At 41.8% G+C, this 18,212-nt stretch overlaps 1 protein-coding gene across 1 annotated transcript in view; it reads left to right on the top strand.

Annotated features, from left to right (window-relative positions):
• Positions 1–271: 271 nt before the first annotated feature.
• TOX3 (TOX high mobility group box family member 3) overlaps positions 272–18,212 on the top strand; it is a 63,241-nt gene continuing 45,300 nt past the window's right edge. The window contains exon 1 of the mRNA XM_026036535.1: positions 272–358. Coding sequence (XP_025892320.1) covers positions 272–358 — 87 coding nt within the window. The remainder of the gene's footprint in view (positions 359–18,212) is intronic.

Raw genomic sequence — 18,212 nt, 5'->3', positions numbered from 1 at the left:
GGCGCGGAGCGGGGCCGCCCGGCGCGGGGGGCTCCTTTGTGCGGCGCGGGGCTTGGCCCCCGCTTTTTTAAACCCCCGGAGCGCCCCGAGGCGGGCGGCACCTACCTGCGCGGCGCCCGCTCTCCTCCCCGCCCGCCCTGCGCGCTCTCCTCCCCTTGTTTACCTGCACTTTTCCGCCGGCGGCCCTCGCCCCTACGCGCTCCTCGGGGAGCCCGGCGGCACCTGGAGCCCGGCTCGGGGAGCTGCCGGCGCTGGCCCCGCTGCTGCGGCCATGGATGTTCGCTTCTACCCCGCCGCCGCGGGGGACCCCTCCGGCCTCGACTTCGCCCAGTGCTTGGGCTACTACAGCTACAACAAGGTGATCTCGGCGGCGGGGCGCGCTGGGTGGGTAGGTGGGGGGGCTGGATGAGGTTTGGGCTTTGTGCGGACAGCGGAGGCGGCGCACGTGCGGACGGGGCTGCCCCGCGGGCGCGCACGGGGCTCCCGCTGCTCCGCGAGCAACTTGGCGGAGCGCTCGGTACCGCGCAGCGCTGCGCGACCCGCGGGGGAAGCGGTGCGGGGGCTCCGCGAGTGGAGCTGCCCCCCGGGGGCTGCTGCGGGGTCCCCCCCTGCACCCCCTGTTTTCGTGGGCTCTGTAATTCACAGAGTAAATGTCGCCGGCAGAAGCTGCCGCCGTGCCCTGGCGACTACCCCTGTTCACAGACCCGCGTTTCGCGGATAGCGAGAGGATTTGTTTCGCAAACGACCCAGATCTGGGAAACGCAAAGTTGCGAGCGGCACCGTGACTCGCGCTATTTTGCAGAGGACGGAGCTGTTTGCACTGCGATGTGTCAATAGCGCATTGAGCTATTAGCGCCGGCCCCCCCTCTCCGCGCACATAAAGATCCCTTTCACGGCGCCGTTCTCCTGGTGCTCTGTTTGCCCAACCTTGGGGCCTTTTGTGCGCCGTGCTGGGCGAGAGGGGCTGCCGGAGCGGAGCTCGGTCACATCTGTTTCTGCAGCATCCCTTACACACGGCCAGATAAAGTTTGAGGCGACACAAAGATCGCTCGCAGAGGGAGAAACAGCGCGGCGCGAAGCGGCATCTGAAGAAAACTTTCTCCCGCAGAAAGCACCTCGGAGCGGGAGTCCGTGTTCTGCTGCTCTTTACAGTAATCTCGAGCGCAGTCGCTGTGATGTGCAAGTTTATCGGTGCTGATCCGGTGGCTTTTCAAAGCGCCCAGCTCGGCCCCGGCTGGCGATGCGCAGCGGCGGTGCGGGCAGCGCATGCGCCCGCCGCGCAGCATCCCGCTTTGTTAGGAGTTAACACAGAAGGACACGGGAGCATGAATTAAAGATGAAATGTCAGCCTTAACTTTGAGTGCTGCTAAGGACTTCAGGAGCTCTAAAACGCCCAGTAAATAGTCGCTGTTGTCTGAGATGCCTGCTAATTTTGGAAACTTGCAGCGCGTGGTGACAGGCAGCGTGCTTGCCGTAAATATCACTTATTTGGTAACTGTCTTGTGTTGTGCATGCTATGTTTTTATTTCAGGATCTGTCATAGTTTACTGTGTAAGTTCTTTTTTTTTTTTTTTTTTTTTTTTAATGTCTAATGGCTGCAAAACTAGAAGTTTATTGTGGTCTTTATCTGCTGCAGATGCACATGGAGTTATCTATGTCTTTTTGACTGTATTTCCATTCCTCATACAATGAGAACAGAGCACACATTCAGAAAAAAAGTCAGGACTAACTAACTCTGACCTATTAAAAATGCAGTTTGGTTGCTCTGATCCTTCTGAACATATTTTTGGCAAGTAGCTTGCAGGCCAGCCTTCCAAGCTGTAGTAGAAGATACTTTAATGAAGCGTACAGCCCATAATGCGTATATCAGATAATTGATAAGAGACCGCTTTGCATATGAAAGGCTGGATTCTGGGCAAGCCAATGCATGTGCAGTTCTGTTGCTCACAGTCAGGGGAGAACGATGTGGTTGGTGTACAGGTGTTTGAAGGGCAGAGGAGGAACCTGGGATTGAGTTCCTAGAAAGGAGAGGCTTAATTGCAGAAGTCTAATTTCATCTTCTGTATTGCTTATAATCTATTGCTTTATGATCATTGCCAAGGTTTCTTTACAATTTAGTGTAAGTCTATTTTGAAATCTTCCCTGCCTCGCTTTCCACGCAGTCTGTCCTTTCCCAGGAAAATAAATTATTACTCTGTTAGGCACAGAGATGACCAGAAGGCATAAAAGCAAGAGCTGAAATATTTACTCCACTGAGGTAAATGGGAGAAGTGTTATTGATTTCGCTAGGGACCGAAGCACCTCCAGTCTCTCTGAAACCCGTTCAGTGACGCTGCCCGCTCATCTGCGCTTGCTGCTTTGTTCCCCTCTCGATCCGGTTCTCCTCGGGGCAGGGACGCTGCTGGGCCATGAGAAGTGGCATGGCAGGAGCAAGCACACCGCACGTGTGGGTCTTGCAGTGCAAAAGCCCAGTTATTTATATAAAAAATAAGATCATAGTAGAGGTGGGGGCATACAAGTTACTCGTAGAACACTCCTGTTTGGTGTCATGTTGAACATAGAGCCTTTTTGGGTAAATACACCCTGCAAGCAGGTAAATACAGTGCTGTCTTCCACCTACATGCTTTAGGGACCTATTGATTTTTCCCCCCACAGGGGTAGAAACACTGCAGCCCAGCCTGTAAATCCCTGAGCAGGGCTCAACATGTCGCCTTGTGAGCCCAGACCAGCCTGGGATGATGTGAGATCTGGGGCTGGACCTGAAAGAGCTTCGGGATTGTCCTAGCCCTGTTCGTGTTGGGATGTGGGGGCCTGTTCCCTTCCACAGCGCTGCTTTCCAGGCTGAAATCTCTCAACAGCAGTGGATAAATAGACCCAAACCTGTGGGGTGTCGACTTGTTCTTTTTGGCAGCATTACCTTTGAGTGTATGGTAGACATTGGAAACAGGGTTAAGGTACCCAAATATCCCCACCGTGACCTGTGCTACAGCAGTTCCTAGGCAGCCTAGCCTTATTTTTGTGAATATGATGGGCAGCATGGTAAACACACACAGGGCAAGAGAGGAGCTAAAGGCTCAGAAGACAGCGATTTGTCCAAGGTTAGGCAGGTGGTCACTGGCCTAAGCAGGGCCGAACCGAGGTATTCTGAGATGCAGTCCAGTGGTTTATGCTGAATCTCATTTGCTCTAATAGGATTACTTGCATGTTTAAAGTAAAGCATGTGCTTAAGTGCTTTGCTGGATCAGGGCCATATTTGATAAGTTTTCAGAGCTGGTGTGAGAGTACATACAACTTGACCCTGCCTGTGCCTGCTGGTGGTGGTTCTGGATAAGGGAACTCCACCTCTGGTTTCCAGTGGTGGGTGGGTGAAATCCCAGCTTGCCTGCTTCTAGAAGAGTACTGCTGCTGTATACACAAAGAAATCGCCAAAAAGGAGCTGGAAAAAAAATTACAGAAAGTTGAAGGAAACCAGCTGTTGTCAAAACACTCTGCTTCTCTCTTGAGCCCTTTTATGGTTCTGCTCGTGGACAGTTGTTTTGGACTTTGAGCATAGTTTAGAAGATTTCTCTAAACAAAATTTTTTCACTTATTGAGTAAATCACGTGTCTTATACTGAAAGTATTTAGGTAACTACTGTTCATCATAGTACACGCATATTTTTTATATTTGTTAGAGGAGCTGTAATTCTGAAAATACTATTTGAAAAGGGGAAGGGAGAACTCCAAAGCACGTGCAGCTCCATGCTTGAGTTATCGCTATGTTGAATTCCCAAATGCTTACTTGGTTATGTAGCGGTCTACTTTTCCTAAGGTTTATCTCTTCTGCACAGATTGTCCTTCAAGGATCCAAATTTCAAAAGCACATACCTTCATGTAGGCACTGGCATACATCACGGTGTGCCGGAGCTGCATGTTCTGGGTGGAAACCATCTGTGTTTTACAAAAGTGGAGCAGGAAGGTTTCCCTCTTCCGCTGGTAGGGTGTAGGTAGCTACCATTCACTTGCAGGCTGGAACAACACTATAGGTCAGGACTATATGTGCACACAGCGGGTTAAAAATGGGTTGTGGTTACAGAAACGCTTGTAAATTCAGCATGGCTCTATAGGTGCAGGTTTTCCCCTCAGATACCGTGTGGACAGAGATGGGGGAGCCCCGCGTTGGCTGGTCCTGGCAGGGTGTTGGTGGCTCGTGGCGGCCAGGAGCCCATGAGCCACGTGTGGAGCTGGTACCATGGGGCTCCGGTGGGCAGCTGCTGCTGAGCACCCAGAAAGCTCCCTTAAACATTCGACTGGGAAACGTAGTGCTGAAATGCTGAGTGTGAATGTCCCTCTGCCCGCATGGGGAGCGGAGGGAGCAGCGTGTCCCCAAAGTGCCCCCGTTAGGTCTGTGCTCCCGCTCTGGCCCGGCTGGCTCGCAGGAGCCGCTGTCCTGCCCGGCCGTGACACGGCTCTTTGGAGGAGCTGGCTTGGAGAGCAAACCCTGTGCGCCAAGGGCAGCTGCTGTGCAAAGCCCGGTGAAGTTCAGAGGAGCCCGTGCAATAGTAATGCTAATTGCAGCGTGCATTTTTTTTGTTGGTTGTTGTTTTTCAAATAATGCAACTCTGATGTTGAATTAAACCACTTGTAATCAAGACCTAACTGATTGTAAGCAATGTTTACTTAAGATTAGCTGTCTTTGATTTTTTTTAAATATATTTTTTAGCTATTCTCGTTATTGTGGATCCCAATTGTATCCGCAAGATATTTGTAATAATTTACAGCAACAGGGAGAGTTTCATGCCCACAGATAGGGAGTGTTTGTGCCATGTGCGGACAAGAAGAGTGGGAGTGTTTAAAGCAGTGATCAAGAGCAGTTCTGGCGTGCACGTGCCCATGGGCAAGGGCTCCCATGCCCAGCTCCAGCAGAGGGAAATACAATATTCAGCAAACTCGTTCCCATGATGAGAGCCTGTTCCCCTAACGTTGTCTACTCTTAGTGTTGCACTTTGTATATAGTTACCAAGTCTGGACGTAGCCCATAATGGGTCAGTGCAGGTTAGTACAGTAATAAAGCTTGAAATAACCCAGCAAATAATATCTGCTGATGTTCTCTGGCAGATGCGAGGCCAATCAAAGCATGACCTTTGGGCTGTGCTGCAGGCTTTTATTGAATTTACAGTTAATTCATGCTTATGCGTTTGTTGAGTTCTGTCACTCCCTGCAAACCAAACTAATGCTATTGAGTGATGAGAGGAGAATTTGTACAGCGCTAATCCTACAGTTTTATCTATAATCACATTTCTACTGCCATAAAATTGAGTGCTGCTATACAGACCTAATGGCAGGGTTGAATTTTCAGACGCTTCAAACTCTTATCTGATAGCAGCCTTCTATACTGCCACCTGTCCGGGTGATGTATTTATAGAGTGCCAGGCACCATAGTATCTTTGTGATGATTGCAACCAAAATTGAGAACTCTGGGGTGAAAATCTAATCAGAACTTTAGATAACAATGTCACCTGATGTCACCTGGTCTTTGCCCCTGCGCCGGGTGAAGATGAAGGCTTTGATGAGACCGTGCTTGCTGACGCATTATTCATTATTTATTTTCATAACAAGATTACTATTTCATATCTTTTCAACCACGTGTTAGCACCTCTCAAACCAATCTAAAATCAGTTTTTAATGTGTATACTCCGTGTTAGGACCTGAAACAATATACTGAAAAATACAGGCAGCTTCAGGGCTGCTGAACTAGCAAAAACAAGAGGGGGTGGCTGTCAGTATAGCCAGGCTTGGAAATATGCACCCTGCATATCAGAATAGCTGTTTTTGTAAACTTTTTCAGACGTTTCAGACATTCAGACAGTAATGGGCAGGCAGACTTTAAATACAGACTATTTCATGGCACAAAAAATAGCTAAGTACTGTAGATATCATTAGCATTAGACTGGTATAGCAGATGCAATGTTATCTGAAAAGGTGTAGTGCTAGAAGTAGCCGGTATTACTTTATTAGTGAAAATGAAAAGTGTTTTAAATGAATAGTTTGTTTGCTTTTTAGTTTGTGTGGCTCGTGTGCCAGTTATTGGCACCCGCTCTCTCTCTTTCCTCCTGCACGGACAGCTTCCTTGTCAGCCTGAGTCCCATTGAAAAGCCCTATATAAATATTGAGAGGTAAAAAGAAAAAAAATCTTTAGAAAGATGAAGCAACCACACTTGAAGATAGGCTATCAAAGTAAAGCCTGTTTTCTGAAGCAGTCCATTTTCAAAGCTAGCGAGTTGAATATATCCCTTAATATATCCGTTAAGGCTTGATATAAAAATCCTTTGGATAGAAGTCTAACACTTCTCTTTCTCAGCCTTGTTTATAATCATTGGAGCCCAATTAATTGTGGAAATCTTTCATTTAGTTATACGTATGCAAGATCAGGCTTGCTCTTGACATGGACAGAAGCTGCTTATGGCGTCGCTATGACCATTTCTGTGTCTGCTCCTGGCCACAGGTTTGGGAGAGGAAAGCCTCGTTCCAGTGAAGATGAGCAGGATGGGAGAGGGAGGAAGGTCACAGTGAAGGGTGTTTTGGGTGCAGTGAGGTCTCTGTGGGGTTTTGTGTCCTGACGTCATGTGCTGCTAGCCTAGGTGGGACACAAGAGTGTGGGTCGCTTGCTTTCCCCTTTCTGAAGTATGTACCTCAGGGAGGAGTGTGTAAAATCATTCGATTTGAGCAGACTCTTCCCTTTACTGACATGTTTAGATGTGCTTCTCTAGATATCACACCCCAGATGTGATATTCCAAGTGTTCTGATGCCACAAGGGTTTGAGTATTGGTCTGGTGGAGAAGATCTGCACTGAGAAGTTTTGCATTTGCCTGTATTGTCATGGGAGCTGTACCAGAAAGATCTGTACCACATCTGTACCAGAAAGATCAACCCAGGATTTTTGGAATGACTCTGCTCATTTTTCAGGAATCATCAGGCTTTGAGCCTTTTTGTAGTCTTCATTGAAACATAAGATGCCCCCAAGCCCCTAGCAAGCAAAGGAGGTGCACTTTTCTGTCCTAGAACTCTTTTCCTTTCCGTTCTTTCTCTATGGCTTTGTTACGAAGGAACTTTGTGAGAAAGGGGCACAAAGCTGGTCTCTGTCCGTTTGGATTCCTTAAGATCATTTTCCAAGAGAAACAAGAAGAGGGGGCAGAATTGTGCAATACTTCTGTAAACAGTAAATAGGAAAGAAATTAGTTACGAATTTAAAAACTAAATAGATATGTATTCTGAGGTGCTTTTATTTCAGGGATTCCTACCTGGAAACTCAGTTGTGTCAGTCAGCCTTGATAGTCCTGTGGGACAATGCCTATATTTAAAGTCACTGAATGATGTGATGGTTTGTAGTTTCAGGACTTATTTAAACACCTCAATATTGATTAGCTGTCTACTTTTAATAAAAATTACATTTAAATTGCAAAAAGGTCAATTGCTACATAGGAGAGTAGCTTATTTTCAGAACATATCATAATTATCACTTGTTCTTTTTATAACCTTACAACAGAGTAATGTAATCTTATATAAAACAGTTGAATTTCAGGTGGTTTGGTGTTCTGTGGGCTTATGGCTTGTTATTTATAGAAGTATATTTGTTAACCTGTACTTTTTATCGGTAAAATACTTTGATCAGGAGTCCTTTTGATTAGATGTGGGAAAATTGGTACTGCATTTGCTTTAGTAGTAGCATGTGGTTACTTTTGTGGGTTCTTAGCAAGCTTGTGGGTTAATAGATGGTAGCAGTAGGCGTCCGTGTAAATACAGGGCTGTTGTCCTCTTGGTGTGCTTCAGTGAAAAACCTGAGAGTTGTGGTTTCTTATCACAACCCAATGTGGCTTTTTGTTTTCTTTTTCTCCTGTAGTTTTGCTTAAAATGGTTGGAAATATATTAACTTTACGTATGAAAAAAGTGAAGTCATTGACCGTTCTTTACAGCAGACATTGTAACCGCTGACTTTTACAGTGCAATTTTATAGCTGCTTTTCACAGTTGAACTCTAAGCACAAGGCTGCTTCCAGCTTATGCAGGACTAGTTGAAAACGAGTTTTTTTCAGGTTATCCCATCATGAGATGATGGGATAACCTGCAAGAGGCGGGGATGATGCAGAGCTTGGATCGTTTTATGCCAAACTGCAGGTGAACAGTATGGTCTTGTGCCTTATTCTCATGCTCCTGTGACTCAAAAGGATAATAAGTGGCGCTGAAAATATCATGACATCAGTACTACTTCAAATGCCTTCTGCTTCAGGTTTTTTGTTTCTTTCTTTGCACGGTACTGTTGTTGCTTACCTCACACCTCTCTGGTGGGATGCTGGCATTGCAAGCTGCGCTCTCCTAGGAAGTGCCATGTGCCAAGTGGAATGTGGAGCGAGAAGAGCAAGACCATGGTCAGGGAGCACCGCTGCACCCTTACGTTTCGGGGGGAATTGGTGGTTTCCAGCCTGACCGAGATGCTCGTCTTCCTGCAGAGGGTTTTGCCTGTGGTACCCAAGCGGAGGAGCTCTCACCAGCAGCCTGTGGGGAACCCTGGCATCTCTGAACATAGGAGTGAGAAGCAGGATTTTGGACAGTGAAGCTTGGTGTGAGCACTGGAGAAAGGACAGTGACTTGATGGATCCAGGCTGCAGTGTTTTCCCTGTGAAGATGATTTATGGTTATCTTAAAAATGCAACCAAACAACCCAAAAAGCTGAACTTTGCATGTACCACATTCAGCTGTTGCTGTCTCATCCCTGCCTTCCAAAATCTTCTGTGGAGTCGCAAGAAATGTGTGCACACAGCAAAAGACATCCTTTGAAGAAAAGCAGTATTTGTGCTTTGGAGCTGAGCTTCAAAACATTGCTGGAAAAAAAATGTGAAGAAGGATGCGTTTGGAAGCTGCGATGTTTTGGGTGCTCTAAGAGCTGCTGCCAGAAAGGGACCTGCATTCAAGTGGTGACATCTTCCGAGATCATGAAAATGTAAAACAACTATATTGGATATCTCTTTATTTCTTTCCATCCATGCAGATAATGTGTTGTCCTGTCTGGGTAAGAAGTATTTGCCCACACCACTGTAGACCCTGCAGCTCAGCTGGAGCAGCTGAGTGCTGTTCTTGGCACACTGGAGCACATTCGCCTCCTTTTGTCCCGCTGGAGTTTGGACTCGCCTTTACTACACACATTGACTTGTGTGGCAAAGGCTGGGAATGCTCACGTTGCCCAACAGAGTCAGTTGTTTCCACTGCTGTAGAAAACAGCCTCTGCATACCTTGAATTTAAGGGAAAACGTTGTTTTTTAAAGATGTCCTAAAAGTAGAATTACAGCAGAATAAGTTAAGAATTAGAGTTAACTTATGGATTGCTGGTTAAATCAAGGGTACGTTGGAACAATGTAATTACATTCGATTCTTTCCTTAAAAAGACCTGTTACTGTTAATCCTGTTTTAGTAGTAAACTGATGCAATTTATACAACTCGTTATAGGTTGTTGTCATCTTATAGAGTATACGGGTTTGCAGCCACAGTGGTGAAGGTGAAGTGCATGTTTTTGGCTAGAGTTGCAAGGATTTTACAATCTTAGTTTGACCTGTACTAAAATCGGTACGTTAATTTAGAAGTTAGTCCTAAAAGAGCTCTTGAAGCAATTTTCCATAAGCAAATCAGAAGTTTTTGAGAATACAGCACTCCCAGGAAATATGCTTTATGCTCTGTCTGGTAATGCTTGTTTGTATCTGTTTTTAGTTCATTTAAAAAAAAAAGATCATTTCTTACCTTTCCTTCTAGGGAAGTTTCTCCTGTTCTCTGTGATTAGTGTTATCTTTTTCTAATTCTCTAGTGAAATCTTTCGCTACACTTTGTTTTCCTGGCCATGTGATATATTGTCAGGAGTCAAGTGCATGATAGATAGAAAATGAAGGAGAAATATTTGCTCATTTAAGAGAGAGTATATTTTGTTACTTGTCTGCATAGAATAGAAACTTCCTCCAATTCATTTTTGTAAATTTGGAAAGGTAGGCTAAGCAAAGGTAAAACCAACTACCTAGGACTAGTGTGTTAATAAGCAGTATATTAAGAAATCTTAAACTGGTGCTGGAGCAGGATTAGTTGTTTTGCTTAGAAAAAAGCTGGCCCAAATGAGTGGCATGGGAGTATATAAAGCAGGTCAGATCTGGTGAATCACAGTCCTTTGTGATGGACTCTCCATTTCTAGCTTTGAATCTGTTAGGATATTGATTTTGGTCATTTATGTTTTTTTCTGAGTCTCAGACTCAAATTTGAAAATTCAGAAAAAATTAAGTAGTAACACACATCTGTTAGCATTGAGTTCTCTAAAGATTGGGTGCCTGGTCTTGGACACAAGTGTTCTTGTTTTCAGAGGTGTCCATTATTTGCATTTCCAGCATGATTTCCTGGTAATCTGCAAATTCAGGAATACATTTTGAGAATGTAAGGCAGTTTTGAGTATAAAAATCTTACTGTTGAGTTTTATTGTTATTACGTGATACGCATTTGAACTGGTTAATAGTGTAATTAAAAATCATACTTTGTAAAATAACATTCTGGCTTCTTTCCTTGCTAAATTTGTGGTTCATTTGCTGTTGAAGTTTGACTTTGTAAAAATGTGGCTTCAAGTGATGTAAAAATTTTAATGGGGTGAGAGCACAGAGAACCTGTTTCCCCTTAGGGGTAATTTTTTAAAAACTCTGGTGGCAAAGAATTTTTTTCCCATGGGAGATCCCATCAGTGAGGCTTGATGGATGTCACGGTGTGGAAATGTGTGTAAAATTGCTTCTGTCCTCACCTCCAGCCTGGAGTAAGTGTCACTGCTATCTGCTGGCTCCTCACTTGTGTGACTGTTTGGGCCTTGCATCTGGAAGTAGCTTGTAAAGTTTCTTCTTCCTTTTTCAGGAATAAAATGGTGCAATATGTATATCTTTTATTCTCCCTGGTACTCTTCATCTAGAGGAAGGTAGTTCAGCACAGGTATTTCTTGCAAACCCTGTTATTTTTGGCTCATAGGTGAGGAAATCACAGTAAATTAGCACCAATTTGGACATGTGAAGTGGTCTTCCTAGAAAATAAGACTGTTGTGCCACAAGTAAATGGAAGAATGTCTCTTGAAGGATGCTTTTAACTTAGAGGCACTAATGAGTCCATTCCTCATTTTCTCCCCTTCTTGTCTACTCTGATACCTCTTTCTGGGTGCCTAGAAGCAAAAGGGTCCATGGGTGAGAGGAATTAGGAAATACAGTGAAATTTAAAACCACATGTTGAATTATTTGATATTTCTTAATTCCAACTTAAGTCATTGTGATAACTGGAACCTGTTTGCACGTGGTAAGGTACTTTGGATTCTGTATGTAAGACACTGGAAAATTGGAAATAGGTCTCTCTTTTTTCCCCAAGGATGAATGTAAGATGTCACATTTGCATTCGTCCCCCAAGAAACAAAACCCAGAAAGCTGTTGGGTGCCACCCATTGCCAGGAGGCTTTTGAGGCTTGTGGCTGCACTGATGCAGATGCCTCATCAGAATGCTCTGTTTGGGAGAGGAGCAACACTAAAATAGGGAAGAATTTGCGGTGGTTGTCTGAAAACCAAGGTTTTGTGGTCACTGAGATCTGTTCAAGATGTTAATGCCACACTTGAGTGGACAGAGAGCATCACCACTTTTATGTCTTATTAACTTTCAAAGCCTCTTCTTTACTAAAAAGTGTTTTATAATCACATACACTTATTAATGAGGAATAATTAACCTTTGCAGCTTTACCAAAATTAATCACAGAAGTCCTAGAGAGTAGGAACCTGGATTTGTTACATCTGGCAAAAACATGGTGCTACCTTGCTGGAAATGAGAGTTTCCCTGGGTTCTTTTGTCTTAGTTAATAGAAACCCTCCCTGAGAAAGGATACTCATCAAAGAATGTTTTATGAAACAGAAAAACAGTACCCATAAACCCCGTTGGATTCCAAAAGTTATTACATTTTACATCATACACAGTTTATTTTTCCAGATGCCACAGTTCAAAATAATGTATTTTTAATACTACTTGCAGAATTCTGGAGATTCATAATAGCACATGACATGTTAATATCCTCTGTGACATCCTACTGGTCATATCCAACTGTGATAAACAGTTGTAGATGCTATAAAAATGACATCTATAGTAAAAATAAAGATAATGCAAAAGGATACAAACAACCCTTTAGATTTGTGAAGACTGATACAAATCTTGCATGTTAATTTGAAGGAAAAAAAACATGCTAATGCTAAGTTTATGCCTTAAGTTAATAGTCCTTCATTTCTTCAGGAAAAAAATCAAGCAGCTATGTTTTAAATGAATTTAATGAACTGCATAGACTGACATTTTCACTATAAAAGTCACACTTCATTTAATGAAGTAGTTAAATATTGATGCTATATTAAAATACAGGCTGAATAAAAATGGCAATATGGTTTTCAAAATAGGAATTTGAGTTGTTTTTTTTCTTGTTGCATTGAAAATTTCATGAACTGAGAAAAGGGAGATACAGCAGAGTGTCTCTGTAATAAGCACAAAACAGTTTGTTGAAATACCATTAAAGCTGAAAGACGTAAGCCCATAAAAGCAAGGAAACAAAGTCACTGTACTCCTAACTCAGCCAGTCTGTGCTTAAAAACTGAATCTCGCTAAATGAACAGATCCAGCGTTGCCATCATTGGATGTGCTGCATTTCCCAAAGTTCTGGAAAACAAAGCCAGATTGTAACTCTGTGCTACAGGTGGCACATAAAAGACCCAGCCATGTGTGCACCCAGGGTGACTGCTTAGATTATAGTATTGTTTGATGTTAATTCAAAGTAACTGTGTTTTAAATGCTTTGATTTGGATGGCAATACTCTGGCAATGCTACGTTGGCAGTTCCATACAGCCTCATTGATAAAACTTTGAATTTTTCAGCTTCTTTGTATATCAGTGCTTTTGCCAAAACAACATAATATTGACCATGGATAAAGAAATCTTGCTGGTGAATATGGCTGAGGTTTTTTTTTCTGGCTCCAACACCTATAAGAAAACAAAACGGGAATCTTATCATGGATGTGAGCGGCAGCAGGGATGAAGTGCAACTGGTGTTGGGTGCACGAAGTGGGTGCAATTGTGCTGTATTCTGCTTTGCAGAGCTGGGCTCGCTCTGCCATCAGGTTTCCACCCTGAGTAAAACACTGTGGGTGATATCTCTGGCCCATTGTAGTCAATGGCAAAACTCCCATTAATTTCTGCAACTGTGATTTCATCCTCAGTGGCTGACTCGTAACACGATGGTAAATTGATTTAGGACATTCCTACCCGCCCCTCCTTGGGAAAGATCTCTCCTTCATGGAAAGTGATTTGTCTTTGGACTTTCCTGCACTTGCTCTGAAAATATGGCTTTTAATTCAGGAGGAATACAATCTTATTTCTTTTTCATGCCTATTATCATGTAAGCATCAAAGATGATGGGGGAAAATGCAGCTGTTTTGAAGGCGGTGGGTTGCATGCACAATTATATACACAATTACTAATAGAAAGCAATAATAAGAATGCAGGCTTTCTAGGGAAACCTAATAAATCATTTTTGGAACTAGCAGCTGTCAGGAATGGTCTCAGGTTGATTGACATACGTATATATATGTTTTCTTTGTATGCAAACAATAACTTAAAGGAATATGAAGAACCAGTCATTTCTCCAAATGTGTATAAATTTGGAGGACATGTAGTATTTGTGTTTATGGCAGTAGTCCTCAAAATTTATCATAATATGGCCAGATTATCAGTTATTTGCATAGTTATATCTTTGTATTTTGTCCCAGCAAGCTTTAAAAGGAGGATCTGCGTAACAAAAGAACATAAAATTTTGTAGGGTATTATGGAAAAGCACTAAAATTAAGCAAGAATTAATAGAGCATTGAAGAGTTTCTTCCATTCCTAGACATCCTTGCAGAAAAAGGAAAAAAAATGGTATCAAAATACCCTAAAATAGCTCAGGTTGCATGATGGTAGTGGCTCTTGGTAGCTCATCTGCTTTCTGTGTAAGGCAGAAGTAGGTACGAAAGGGGTGCATGTAACCCAGAAAAAGCAATTGGTGTTATGTTTGGAGATAGATGTTAAAGATACATTCTATCTTTAAAAAAAAAAAGCAAAATAGATGCCTCAAAATATATTTGTATACTGCTAGAATGCTTATATTAAGCATTAACTGTGGCAGTACTTCTGTCTTTAACAGTAATATAAGGAAAAATATTTTATTAAGCACTAATTTCTCTTGTTATTTAAGAAGTCGCTGCCTTTGCACACATTAATCTCTTTTTCTTTTTAATTCAAGGTTGATGGTCTGGGTCTTAGACATTGTATTTATGAATAGGGCACTCAATAACTATGCAAAATATCTATTTATCCCATGGGAATTTGTGCTTTGATATATTCTGATCCTTATTAAATTTAAACAGGATCAAATTTATACAGCTTTGGCAGAGATTTATTAAAATACACTGAGTGGACAGCTTGTGGTAGTGCAGTGTGCTGTAATAACATATGCCTCTTACCAGAGAATAGTAATTATTGAGAATCAAATAAATCTGTAGGAGGTTAAGCATATATGGAAAAGACACCAATTGCAGCTTTCTATAACCAGACAGGAGAACTGCCTGAAGATTTGTTACTGTATGAAGAAAATTACCCACATCCTTTAAAAACCCTAAAGATGCAGGATGTCCTTTACCAACAAATCTAATATTTAGGAAATCTTTAAAAATGTTAATAACATTTGCTCAGTAGCATTAGATTAACTGATGTTTAGTGCTGATTCAATCTGCATAAGCACCTATTTACACTTATACCCTAAATTTATTAAATGTAAATGCAAACTGTTTGTTCCGGAGTTTTGTAAATTGCTTTTCTTTTCCAGAATCATCTTGGAAGAGAAAATACAAAATATTGACAGTGGATTAACCCAATAATTGTTTCATAATAAAATGCTCCTTATTCATGCAAAGTTCAGCAATGGTCTGTTTAAGATTAGTTGAGGATATTTAATACCTTAAATGAGCTGATGTTATTAGCCTAGCTTCACTAGCATGAGAATTGAAAAATTGGTAGGTGAGTCAGTAACAGTGAGAGCTTTTGGCATAGTTGTGGTTTGGGTGAAGCTTCTATATTTTGTGATTAAAAATCTTTGGACTATTTGAAGTAAAATTTGTAGGTTTGTCAATGGATGTGACCCCCTGTCCCCAACCCAGCAGTGGGTAGGTGCAGGTATCACAGCTCCTTCCCTAGCCCTTGTTTCCATGGCTAACTTTTCGGGTGTCCTTTTGGGCAAGAGGTTTTGGAAGAGAGTGCCCAGGCGGAGAGTTGCAGAGGCTGCCCTGTGCTGTTGGGGGCAGCGGGGAGGGTTTAGGGATTTTGTGGGATGGATCTCAAAGTTTGCTGCTTTGGAAGGCCAGAAAAAGATTTGCAGGAATCACTGCTACTTTTCCATGTAGACCCCTGAATTATTTTCTATTAGACTCTTCTCTACTGATGATTTCAATCATCGAGGAAGCATTTGAGAATCTGTAATTTTACTATTGTAGTAATTTATGATAAGACATTAGCATGATTTTTTTTATAGGTTAGAAATGCTTGAAAGTTATTAGCATCACAAGAAACACAGTGTATTTTTTAAAATCAAAGTCAGGACATTTGAGTTCCCATCACATTTAAGTTATTATTTTGCTACGTGACCTTGGGCAGGCCGTTTATTGTACCTATCCCTCATTGACTTTCTCCATGAAAACAGGCAAGATAATCGGTAGAGATAAGATGCTGATGTTGCTCTGAAGCTTGGCTCCTTGCTTTGCTTGCCTCCAAGCTTCTGGGAGCCCTTCAGGCACCACTGCAAAAGTTGCTCTACAGCCATGACTCTGCACTATACCTTGTTATACGTGGGCTATATGTACACTAGGTCATGGGCATCAACATGGTTCACTATCCTGTCTTGTATGTGACATTTCATTGGAAGTATCTATCATTGATGACCGCAGGAGAATGTGGGTTTATCAAGTAGGAAAAAGGTTATTTTCCCCTTAAATCTGCAGGCATTAAAGGTAAAATTGTCAGACTCTGTGATTTTAGGACTTTTTTTCAAAATAGATATATTGTAACCTTATTTATACTTTGATTCTATTTTATGTAAGGTTAATAACTAAAGATGTGTGCTAAAACAGCTGTTGACTCTCTTAATTGAAATTGCAAAGTAAATGCTTCTTAAAGCATTTATAAAAAAAAAAGGACTTATTTTGCAACACTATGAAGATAGCAGTATTGTATGATAACTAACTGCCTGGTTGTCTTAAATTTTCAGATTTATGACTGTATAGAATTAAGAGATTTTAAAATATAACTTGCAATCTGATATGCTACAGTTGCAAGAGAATGGACATTTATGTAGGTCTTGCTTTTCATTTTCAAAGCCAGTTAAAGAGAATCTGCAGCTTTGGCATTGATTTCTGTCATGTTTTCTTAGGAATACACAAATTTCCTTTTGTCTAATATAGATTAAAGAGTCTTTGCTTATAAACAGACATAAACTGTTTCTGGCTTAAGCCCAGGAAATAGGCTATAGACACTAGCCCAAATCCTGTTTTTTTTTTTTTTTTGTGTGTGTTTACTTTTATTAAAATCTGATATGTAATGAGGAATTTGTATTTTTTTATGGTTATTTAATAATAACAATCATTTTTAAAAATGATTTTCTCTTTCAACCTCTCAAATCAAGGTATTGCTACAAGTTGTTAAGCTATGAATTTATTCATCCATCAGAGTAAATCAAGTTGGCACAGGGATTTATAGAAGATCATCATCTATGCTGATATCTTCAGGGTAAAATAGTGTTCTTATGTTGAATTGGTGCTGATAGAGGGGAATAGTCTTGACTGTGATTGAGGAGATGATTAAGAATAAAAAAGAAACCCTATATTTTAGCTATAAAATTAACTCTTGTTTGACAGAACAGTACTAGATGTTTTGTATAACACAACAAAATATTTGTGCTTATAGATGCAAAATAATTCATGTAATAATTGTCTTGTTTCTGTCACGGTCTATGAAGACAGGGTAAGCTTAAGGTAGTATCCAGGCAGTATTTGGAGACAAATAAATGCTAGTGGATGTGACGTTCTAAAAATAATGAATTTTCTTAACTGATGTCTGTTCCCCCTTAGAACTGCATTGATTAATTAATATGGCTCAGATAGTAAAAGTTTTAATTTGAAGATAACATATGAGGTACAAGATATTAATTGCACCAAAGATAGCATGCTAATTAAAAGGTTCAGGCACAGTTGTCTAAGGTTAACAGTGTGCATTGAAATACTTAGGATGGAAACCTAATTATAATCTAGTATCTGCGTGCTGCAGTACTGTGAAGGTAGCATCTTTTGTGCTTTCTGATTTTCTTTTTGCTGGGAAGAATTCTTTGTGCGATGTTTCTTTTGTAGTGATGCTAGTTTGAGCAGAGGACAAGCATAAACTAACGGTTTAGAGCGATATAAATAGTTCTGCATTGAGTATTATTTCCAAGTGCAGTTGGAAAGATTTTTGTCAAAGCAAGAAAAAAATGTATTTAAACTTACAGTTTGGAAGAGACAAAAAACACAAACCTCTCACATCTACAGAACAAGGAATTTCTTTTTACCTTTCAACTACTTAGTTTTTATCGAGAGAAATCATGCACACTGCAAGCAAGGTAATTGATCCAAGTGTTAAATACAACTGCCTACGGTTTATGTGGCAATCTGGAGTCTGTCTCCTGGGCCAGCCGCAGTCTCACTATCTTAGCAAAAATGGAAAGGAGAAAAATGCAACTCCCGTGGCTTTCCTATGATTTATGCCATTGCAGAGCAATTTTCCACCACAGCAGTTTCCACCTCTTTCCTGTGTCCTCAGCAACCTTACAGAGGTGTCCGTGTTGCCTTCTGTAGCTTGCAAGAGCCAAAGCTGCCAGTGCTGGAGAGCACTGGTTGCCTTCTGCGGGAAGGCTGCATGGCAGCGTTGGTGTCTGTCACTTGGGCCATCAGTAATGTAAATAAATATGATCTGTAATGGTAATGGGGCAGTTTAAGGTACAAGAATCTTTTTATGCATTTCCCACTCAGGGCTAGGTAGTGAAAATAGACATCGATGTCTTTGATGGACTAAAATGAAAGAGTTGCCTTCAAACCAG

Source organism: Nothoprocta perdicaria, unplaced genomic scaffold, assembly GCF_003342845.1.
Source record: "Nothoprocta perdicaria isolate Ctin4 unplaced genomic scaffold, notPer1 scaffold_18, whole genome shotgun sequence".
Lineage (NCBI taxonomy): Eukaryota > Metazoa > Chordata > Aves > Tinamiformes > Tinamidae > Nothoprocta > Nothoprocta perdicaria.
The sequence above is the reverse complement of the archived record's forward strand: the minus strand, read 5'-3'. Positions and strand labels throughout refer to the sequence as shown.